The 11,499-nt window shown below is 29.4% G+C and overlaps 1 protein-coding gene across 1 annotated transcript; it reads left to right on the top strand.

Annotated features, from left to right (window-relative positions):
* Positions 1-5,352: 5,352 nt before the first annotated feature.
* Positions 5,353-8,658, top strand: LOC133831728 (probable methyltransferase TCM_000336). The gene is made up of 4 exons (XM_062262123.1): positions 5,353-5,459; positions 5,575-5,976; positions 7,119-7,394; positions 8,118-8,658. The coding sequence occupies exons 1-4, from the start codon at positions 5,385-5,387 to the stop codon at positions 8,457-8,459; spliced, it is 1,095 nt and encodes a 364-aa protein (XP_062118107.1). The 5' UTR covers positions 5,353-5,384; the 3' UTR covers positions 8,460-8,658.
* The last annotated feature ends 2,841 nt before the right edge of the window (positions 8,659-11,499 follow it).

Consider the following 11,499-nt stretch of genomic DNA (forward strand, 5'->3'; position numbering starts at 1 on the left):
TTTTATATTAATATCGACTTCGTCATTGTACGTAGCCGAGCAACGAGTACGCTATGGATCATGACTAGAAGGATGATGACCATTAGGAGGGAGGTTCCGTTGCGGAGCTGGAGGTGGAGACTGACCAATGTCTGACCTGTTCAATACAACGTCGATTATTAACACATTTATATATGGGTACCGCTATAGTAATGATTGTTTTAATCATTATCTATGAGTATTTTTAGTATTTTTGGTATATAAATAAGCTGCAACTCTAATTTTTTTACACGGCAGTGTATAATGTAATTACAGGGGGCCTCCCACAAATTTTCAAGAAATTCTGAATAATTTAGGATGCTTAAATCAAGATTGTAACAGCTTGTTTCAATATTTATACTCGCGTACATGCAACAAGCTATTTGAATCCTGATTTCGACATCTTAAATTTTTTGAAAATTTGTGATAGGTTCCGTGTAACTACAGTAAACACCGTCGTGTAAAAAAATAGAGTTACCGATAATTTATACATTGTTAAATTACCTGCCGGCAGAGGAGTTATGTGCGAGGAAGAGAAGAACAATGAAAAACAAGCGCAAAAGGATCCAAAATAGCTTCATCATGATCTCTCTTTTCTCTATTGTGTGAAGAAGTAAAGGTTCATTTGAATGCAACCAATTTATAGCAAAGAAAGACAACTATATATAGCATAGTAATAACCGTTTTACCTAGTCAACTAAGATGAAGAAAATGACAGAATTATCTATAATTCCAATTCTATTTTGACCAATTTTTATACTATATATAGATAGATAGATAGATAGATTTAAAAACCTAACTATAAGATAAGGACAAAGGTGCTAGTAATAGATTATGATTTAACTTCATCATTATCTCTATTCTAATTGCAATGAAGACTATGCTTAACAAATGCTTATCATATATTTGACCATTCCACTAATAAATATATATTCTAACTCGTTGATTAAGCTTTTAAACTCTAAATTATCTATTTTTATAGATGATTTCAATAATTAGCTTACAACTTGTTCTCACAAAATGTCTATGCATAGTCTTCATGATTCTACAAGTGAATTTAATAAATATATATAGCAGATATTAAACTTGGATTATGTAGTGATAATAAAGTATATTATATAATGAGAATATATCTTCTTTATTATATAAAGATCGATTACAATGCAACCACATCTTTAACAACACCAGTGCATATTTTTCTATTTTCGATACCTAGATAGATATAATCACAATTATTTTATGTGATATTGTACATTGTAGCTATCTAAAACATCTTACAAAATTTTAAGAAATTTAGAATAAATTATGGTACCGAAAATATGGTTTAAACTGTTTGTTGCACACGTGCCTGTTTTTTTGTGTACGCGTGTAAAATCTGACAGTTTGAACCATGTTTTTGGCTTCGTAGATTATTCAAAATTTCTTGAAAATTTGCGAGATGTTCTAAATAATGTACACTGTCATATATATATATATATATATTAATTATATTTATTTAGATGTCGAAAATAAAATAATGATACACTGGTGTTATAAAAAAAATGGATACAATCGCTCCCTTATTATATATAAATATATATATACTTTTTTGTTTTGTATTAAATGTTTTATTTTTTCAATAATGGGAATTTTTAGGCTAATTGATTGATTATTTGATTTTGGAAAAAACTTTTTGATGCAAGATATCTAATTTTCCAGAAAGAATAAGTAATCCAATTCTATATTACAATTGATTAGTAGATCTGGACACGTTCACTCCATGAATTGGGCTAAAGATTAGAGCCCAAACCGCAAGAATTTTGCATCTCTTTCATTCCTTCATTTTTTAATCTCAATTGTAACATTTGAAAGTTTTTTCTTGAGGAGTTTACAAAAATACTTAATATTTTAAGAAAATACTAAAAATATAGAGTCAGGAAAGAATTACAAAACTATGGAAGGATATAATTATAAATACGTAGATTTTTTTAAAACAAAATTTACAAATTTATAATAATACAGTTTTTTTTTAACTAAACTTTACAAATTTATAACTAAATATTACAAGTTTGTAACTATATGTTACAATTTTGTAAACAACATTTATAGATTAAATAGAAAATTGTAACAAATAGTAACGTAATCGTTATCTATGTTTTTATAATTTTTGTAAAATTCTGTATTTTTAAAAAAAAATTCTTAAAAATTATAGTACTTGGTGTAATTTTTCCTTCTTTTATGAAATTAAGATAGAGTTTTTTTCTTTGTCTAGTTTTAGGTTATATTGAAGGGAGTTGAAATGTGAGTTGACTTTGTCTAATTATACGTAAAACAATTGTTCTTTTAAATTCTAGTTTTACACTGTTGTGCAGTAATATTCAATATCAGTTTGTTAATATTTCATGTTTTAATAAGTTGTTTAGTAATCATTTGATCATTTCTAAAAACGGAACTTGCATTGGGTCACTAATTTCTTAGCTAGAACTTGTATGTTTTTTCTTTTTCGTTTTTGTCAAAAAATATCGTTCTTTGCAGAAGGTGGTTTATAACACGACCTCCATTATTTAATAAAACCAACTACCTTTAATGGAATGTAAGTAAAATTTGCACGTTGATTGTATCTTGTATCTAATATATATATATATATATATAGAAGATTTTTCAATGGTTACTACTCATAGATAGGTACTAACAATTATGATGATTTGATAACATAGTGACTTGGTATAACAAATCACCAACAGGTAAAAAAAAAATTTCTACATTAATTTTGAATTTAGTTTTTTTTTTTGCCATAATTAATGTTGTGTCCAACCAATAAGAGACACTAACTATATTTAAAAATTGACATGTATTTGAAAAATAAAAAGTTTACAATATTATATTTTCATAATAAATACATTTTTTTCATCAGGTAAACCTTCCAAAAATTTGAAAAATCAAAATTTATTTTTGGAAATATTAATTACCAACTATAAATATGGATAATTGATCTTAATCCAATGGTTAATATTAAAGTAACTATCCATGGGTAGTAACCATTAAATCATATTTATTTAAAAAAAGGTAGGTAACCATTTGGTTTGGTACCCTATATTTTTGCAAAGTATCATTTTGGTACCCTCTGTTTTCAATAAGGCTCATATAGTACCCTGTATTTTAAAATTGTTCATATTTGGTACCCTAAACTCAAATTTAATTAATAAAATTTTACCAATTTAATTAAACTGCTATCAATTATGTAAATTCTAAATTCTAAATTTAATTACTTAATTACATATAATTGATGACAGTTTGATTATATTGACAAAATTTTATTTATTAAATCTGAGTCTAGGGTATCAAATATGTATAATTTTAAAATACAGGGTACTATATGAGCATTATTGAAAACAGAGGGTACCAAAATGATACTTTGCAAAAATATAGGGTACCAAATGAGTAAATTCTCATTTAAAAATAATAAAGCTATACGTGTCATTTTTTATCTTATAAATTTGTGTGATAGTTTATTTTTATCAAGTGACAACTATTTTTCTTCATCAAATTCACTAAAAGACATTGTGAGATACATTAGAAACTAAACAAAGTTTATGCATGTATACTACTCTAGACTGTAACTTTTCTATTATTATTTTATTTTATTTTATTATTAATTTTATTTTAAATATTATTATAATTTATACATATGTCATGTAGCCATATAAATATAAATATATATCTATGTCAATATTGTGTTTGGATGTCATATATGTATAGATTATTGATATAAATATTTATATATACTATAGAACGATAACTGTCATTCTATTATATATATTTACATATTTTTAAAAAAAGTGAACCAAATTTTATTAAAATTATAGACAATGTTTTGCCATAATTTTTTTAATACATTTATATCATACATTATATTAAATATCTTTTATTTATTTTTATGATATTGTTTATTTATTTAAAATTTATATGATAATTAAAAAAATATAATAAAAATAAATACATGTTTGAATAAGCATGTTTACAACTTAAAAACTAAGCAAACGTGCATTACACATTGCTTCTAACTAGTATATATATATATTGTTGACAAAAAATATGTTAAGGTACCGATTATGGGTTGATCAAACTGATCGACAAAAGTGAAAAGACATATGTGTCCTCATGAAAAATACATAAATATTATACAAATTTATTTATATGTACACATTGTGGCAGTTTAATCTAATCAATCACATTTATTAAAATTTAGACTCACTGTTTTAAAAAGTAGTGACATATCACTGTGTGTAATATTTGGGTGCACATATATATCATTACTCTATTTAAAGTGTGCTAATGAAATTAGATATACATCATTAATATTCTGCTACTTTCATTTATATATGTATATGTATTTTGATGCTCTGTACCATTAGCCCTATTAAACAAGTCATTAATGTCTCTTAAAATATTTGAGTATATCTCCATTCTTTATTTTGATGTGTCCATGTCTTAATTGGTATCCATTCTCCATTCTCAATAATGTTATGAGAACAAGTTGTTGAAGATGCTTCTTTTGCAACAAACAAGTGACCTGCTCCTTTACATAACTATAAATATAGTGTAATTGGTGCAAATCACATATTTTTTTAAAGTCATTTTGTAATTTGGCCTAGTTTTAATAATTTTTTACAAAACGACATATGTCTAAAGTTTCAATCAGCTATCTGAATTTTTTAACCAGATGTTTGAAAATTTTCGATCATTTGTCTGGAGTGTCGAATGTCATTTTACAAAAAATTATCAAAATTATACCAGAGTACAAAATGACTTAAACAAATATGTCATTTTGTCAATAAACCCTATATATAAATATATATATAGGACAATTCTCATATAGGGGCTTCACTTTAAACCCTATCGGTGGAGCTCTCAGTGTTCTCGACCTTTAAACAGTTTCGGCGTAATTTTTTTATGACCGTGTATATTGTAGTTATTTAGAGCATCCTGCAAATTTTCATAAAATTCCTAATAGTTTACAGTACCGAAAACTATGTTCAAACATGTTGTTGCACGAGTGACTAATTTTTTTTATGCGCGTGAAAAATAACATATTTGAACCTAGTTTTCGCTACTGTAAACTATTCGGAATTTTCTGAAAATTTACAGGATACTCTAAATAACTACAATATACATGGTCATAAAAAAAATCGCGACAAAAATTGTTCACAAATCGAGAACACTGAAGAGCCTCACCAGTAGAGTTTAAAATGAATTCTATACGAGAATTGTCTTTTATATTTTATATATATATATATAACTATCTCATCTTTATAAAGGCACCATAATTTGAGGCAGATAGTGTGGAGAATAAGGTGATAGAAATAATAAAAAAAACTCCAAAGATCATGGATGTTGGTAATGTTTTCCATATGACTGGTGGAAATGGCCATACCAGCTATACAAATAATTCCTCTCTTCAGGTCTAGCTCTCTTTTTTTTTTTTTCTTCTAATTTTTTTCTCTTATTTTCTTACTTGTTCTGCTAAATTAATTATGTGTATTTATGTGTGTATTTATGTAATATTAATATACATAGAAGAAGGGCTCAGATATGGTGAAACACATAACCCTAGAAACAGTGCAAGAAGTTTATCTGACAACAACTCCAAAAGTGTTGGGGATAGCTGATCTGGGTTGTTCTTCTGGTCCAAACACTTTATCTATTATCAAAGATATAGTGGAAGCTGTCCAAACGACAAGTCGTTCGATCATGGTTCCACCACCACAGTTCCATGTTTATCTCAATGATCTTCCAACAAACGACTTCAACTCCATCTTTAAGTCCTTACCAGATTTTTCAAAAAAACTACTTCTTAACAAGGAAAGACAAGATTCTATCTTCATAGGAGCCTATCCTGGCTCATTCTATGGAAGACTCTTACCCAACAACTCTCTTCACTTTGTCTATTCTTCTTACAGTTTGCATTGGCTCTCTAAGGTAATATTAATATATATATATATATATATATATATTAACAAAAACTACGAGACTCCATCTAAAAACGAATTGGTTGTTAGTGAAGTTACTTGCTGTTCTTATTAATGGTTAAATATTCCTACACTTATTTCGTGTGTGATACTATCATCCATCAAGATGGTGGCAGTTTTTCGTTCACCAATCTTGAATCACTTGATCACGAGTGATATTTTTAAGCTCGCTTATTTTTTTTTTATCACAAGAATCATGGAGCTGCATCTAAAAACTAATTGGTTATTAGTGAAGTTAGATTTTTCGCTCACCAATCTTGAATCGCATGGTCACAAGTGACCATTTTTCAGGGTACTTATTTTTTTTGGATCTCAAGTGTCTTTTTGCATTATGCGGATCTCGTGCGGGCTCACTATTTGAATTGCAAGTGTCTTATTGTACTAGTATCTTGAATCATGGAGCTCCATCTAAAAATCAATTAGTTATTAGTAAAGTTACCCATATTCTTATTAATGACTTAATATTCTTATACTTATTTCATGCGGGACACTATCTTCCCTCAAGATGGTGGCGATTTTTCATTCACCAATCTTGAATCACTTGATCATAAGTGATATTTTTCAGCTCGCTTATTTTTATTTTAAGTGTCTTTTTGCACTATGCGGATTAACTCACTATTTGGATCGCAAGTGTCTTATTGCTCTAGTATACGGATCTCAAACGTTTTTTTAAAGTTGACTCACTCTTTGGATCGGTGACAAGAATCATGGAGCTGCATCTACAGACCAATTGGTTATTAGTGAAGTTAGATTTTTCGCTCACCAATCTTGAATCGTCTGATCACAAGTGACCCTTTTTTAGGGCGCTTAGTTTTTTGGATCTCTAGTGTCTTTTTGCACTATGCGGATCTCGTACGACTTAGCTCACTATTTGAATTGCAAGTGTCTTATTGCACTAGTATCTTGAATCATGGAGCTCCATCTAAAGACCAATTGGTTATTAGTGAAGTTACACACACATATTCTTATTAATGACTCAATATTCTTACACTTATTCCATGTGAGACACCATAATCCAATATCACGAGAATATATAATGCTTCATATATTTGGTTGATACATGTAATAATAATGTTATGTAATATATACCAGGTTCCTCCAGCTTTATATGATGAGAAGGGAGTGTCTATAAACAAAGGCAGTATTTACATCTCTGAGAGGAGCCCAAAAGAGGTTACACAAGCATACTTGAATCAATTTCAGAAGGATTTCTCAGTGTTCCTTGGAGCAAGATCCAAAGAAGTGATTCAAGGTGGAAAAATGGTGCTTATCTTATTGGGAAAAGAAGGCCCTCATCATCATATTGATAGAGGCAACTCTTTCTTTTGGCAACTCTTATCTCGTTCTTTTTCTATATTAGTCTCCAAGGTACACACTTAGTAATTTAACTTGTGAATTAAGTAAGTAATAATTTGACTTCATTATTGTATGTTGGGTACCACTATAGTAGTGAGATCGCATATTTTTAGTATTTTTAGTACATAAATAAGTTGTAGCTCTAATTTTATTACATGAGAGTGTATAATGTTGTTACAGGGACCTCTCACAAATTTTTAAGAAATTTCGAATAACCAAAATCAAGATTCAAACAGCTTGTTACAGACGTGCAATAGGGTATTTAAACCATGTTTTCGGCATCATAAATTATCCGAAATTTTTTGCAAATTTGTGAGAGGTCTCCTATAATAATTTGACCTCATTATTATATGTTGGGTACCACTATAGTAGTGAGATCGCATATTTTTAGTATTTTTGGTACATAAATAAGTTGCAGCTGATCTAATTTTATTACATGACAATGTATAATGTAGTTACAGGGACCTCCCACAAATTTTCAAGAAATTTCGAATAATTTAGGATGCCGAAATCAAAATTCAAACAGCTTGTTACAGGCGTGCAATATGATATTTAAATCATGATTTCGGCATCCTAAATTATCTGAAATTTTCTGAAAATTTGTGAGAGGTCTCTTATAACTATATTATACATCATCATGTAAAAAAAAATAGAGTTACAACTTATCCATATACAAAAAATACTAAAAATACTTATCGGTAGTGATTAAAAACAATCGTTATTTGCCACATACAGGGTGTTATTGAGGAGGAGAAGGTTGATTCTTACGAAGTGCATTTCTATGCACCATCGAAAGATGAAATTGAGGAACAAGTAAGAAGAGAGGGCTCTTTCGAATTGACCCTATTCGACGTGTTCGAAATGGAGAGAAATAACAACAACAATAACATGAATAAGAGCCATGGAACAACCATTGCAATGGCAGTAAGAGCTATACAAGAATCCATGATCAGTCACCACTTTGGAGAAAGGATTTTGGACAGTTTGTTTGAAATTTATGGAAGGTTGATAGATGAAGAAATTGCTAAAGAAGATATCAGGCCAATAACTTTTGTTGTCGTTCTTAAGAAATTGTGAACAATTTTAATTTCAAAGTAATTTATATTTTTGAAAAGTTCTTGTTGTTAATGTAGTCCTTGGAAGGCCAATTAGGCTATTGTTCTTTGTGAATTATTTGGCTACATTTACTATGTCTCTCTACTAAATAAATAAGAGATTTTTTATAAAATACATTTTTGTTTTTGTTTTTGTTTTTGTTTTGACTTTTTTCACCGTTCTTAATTTTTTTTCTTAAAAAATACATGCTTAAGTTTTCAAAAATACAATTTTCAAAATTTCATAATTACAAAAATACTATCTTAGCAAAAAACAACTAGAAAACAACTTGAAACAACTCAATGCATCAACCCAAAATAAACTAAAACAAAAAAACAATATATATCATAACAACTAACACATCAACCTAAAAAAACAATATGAAAACAACATAAAAAAAAGAAAAAAGACAAAACCGTTAACATGTAAAAATTTCCTTCAAATCGTAAAATTGAAAAAAAAATAACATTTGTCCGTAAAAATGTAATTTTTTAGCAAAATTTGGTATTTTATGTAAAATCCCAATAAATAGAAATAGAAATAAAATTACGAAGTGGGCTTCTTTCCATTACAAACTCTTCATATTGGTTCACTTCTCTTAGGCTCATTTTCATCACTTTAGGTTTTGAGAAGTCCCATTAATTAATTATAAACTTTTTTTTTCGAATTAATTTATTTAATTAAAGCTAATTTTTAATTAAGTAAACATTTATCATCTTTTAATTTCCTTAAATTTAAATAATTAAGAGAATCAAATTCAAAAAATTATTTAAACTTGAGATATGTAAACATGCCAACAACCTAAAAATTGTTTTAATTTTCTAACAAAATTAAAATGAGATAATTAATTTTCTAAGTTCAAACAATTTAAAAAATTAATTATATAAAAGATATTTAGCAAAAAAAACTAGTGATTTTGTTGGGCACCTAACTTGGTGCCCAAGCTAGGGCCGATGACATCATGGTGAGCTTCAAAGGCTCGGAGGTTGACACACAGGGGAGCTGTGCACAAATGTTGGGCGTTGCTGGTGTGTTGGGGTGCTGAGGGCACGCCTAGTGTGCAGGGGGTGCACCTTGTGCGTAGGTGATGTGCGCGTGCCGCTAGGAAGAGGCTCGGGTCGTGTGCCCTTGGTGGTGCAAGGCTGAGTCCCTTTTCTTTTCTCCTTTTGACCATAATTTTTACAATAGAATTTCGAAAATAAAATTACAAAAATTCTCATGCCTCAAAACGACTTACACAAGATCTAAGAAAATTAAAATTCAATTCCTAACCCAATAGAACCATATAATTAACGACTCGTCATTCAACCATGCATTCATAAAACAAAACCCTCCATTCAATATAAATATATATATATATTATTATATTACCAATTGTTGGTATTAAAATAAGAAAACAAAGTGACAGCGGAAGGTAGGGATGGAAATGGGGCGGGTAATTGGCACGAGGTACTCCCCCTGCACTCATCTCCGTGAACCATTTTAATACCCATCCCCGCATATTCCCTGTCGGGGGTTGGGCAAGGAATCTCCGTGGGTACCCATTTATTTTTAAAAATAAAATAAATAAAGGTAGATTACCTAAAATTAATATATATTACACTATATTAATCACTCAAAGTATTAAATATGTCCAAAATAAAATTAAAAATCTCTTAAAAAAATACTAATATGCTACAAAATCACATAAAGAACACATGTAAAATAAATAAATAAATAAATTAAACATGGCCCCGTCAGGGCTGGGAATGCTATCCCCATCCCCACCTTGTTCCCCGCCCCATTAGGGGCGGGTCCCCATGGGGAAAATTTTCATCTCTAGCGGAAGAGGGTGGAGTTTTAAAAATTATTAATACCAAGCCATAATCAATATATTTATTTATAGATTATATCAATGCACATAAAAAAAAAATACATTTTGAAGCCTATCAAGTATCATTGCTATCTTTTTCTATAATCAAATGATTATCCAATCCACATATAGATCTGATTAAGACTCACACCGTAGTCTTCCAAATTGATCATCAAACACAAGGACGTGTGTGGGCACGTAAGATGCAAAAGTTTGATTTTTAGGATCTCTAGATATTCTCAACATACGAGATCTAGAGAGTTTTGAGAATATAAGGTTATGATAGTTTTTTCAATTTTCAGGCTTAGAAATTGTTGACGCGATTTTTCCCCAACAGTATATTTAGAAATCTAATAAGGATATTGGTGCTTATTTGTAAACCGTAATGAAATAATAAGAACAATTTTGTACACACACAACTTTTACGTGGTTCAGTGGTTAAAATCCACCTAGTCCACAAGATAGTATTATTGCTTTTCTCTCACAATTTTTGTTGAGTTTTAGTTATACAAAAAAGGTCGTCCCCTTCCCTGTCTATTATCCTTGATATTTATAGGATAATTTCTTAGACAGGTTTTGGTAACCACGTGAATAAATATGGTATACATTTAACATAGATTATTCCCATTTACTTTAGGATATGATTGCATAAAAGAATAGAATATACTCCTGCTATCTCAGGTAATAAATGATAAATATGCAATACAACATGGGCCTTAATGAGCGTATAAAGAGCCTCTGAGTCTCTTGGGATCCTTCAATATGCGTTCTGACAAGGTTACCGCGAGCTGAATATCTTCACCGAGCTGGTGATCAAAGGTTATCCAAACCTTAGTTCGGATTAATTTCAGAGCGCCTAAAGGAGGATCTGGCCACTGTAGGTCTCGAGCTGGATCGTTATCCTAAGAGGCGGCCTGATAATAACATGAATGTCGTATTGCCAAGTCCCAATTCGAGCTGCTCACATCATTATTAAGCAGAATCTACTTGACTGCTTTTTCACATATCCATCTGCTAGTTGTACCCATAGCTGAGTGATTAAACTCGTGTTAATTTTTAGGGTACAACAAAAACTAATTCGTATGCTTGTTAAACCTAAAGATAATAAACAATATTAAAAAACTGATTAGTAAAGATATTTTATTTAATTATTTATTTTAATCAAATTAA

This window comes from Humulus lupulus, chromosome 4, assembly GCF_963169125.1.
Source record: "Humulus lupulus chromosome 4, drHumLupu1.1, whole genome shotgun sequence".
Classification (NCBI taxonomy): domain Eukaryota; kingdom Viridiplantae; phylum Streptophyta; class Magnoliopsida; order Rosales; family Cannabaceae; genus Humulus; species Humulus lupulus.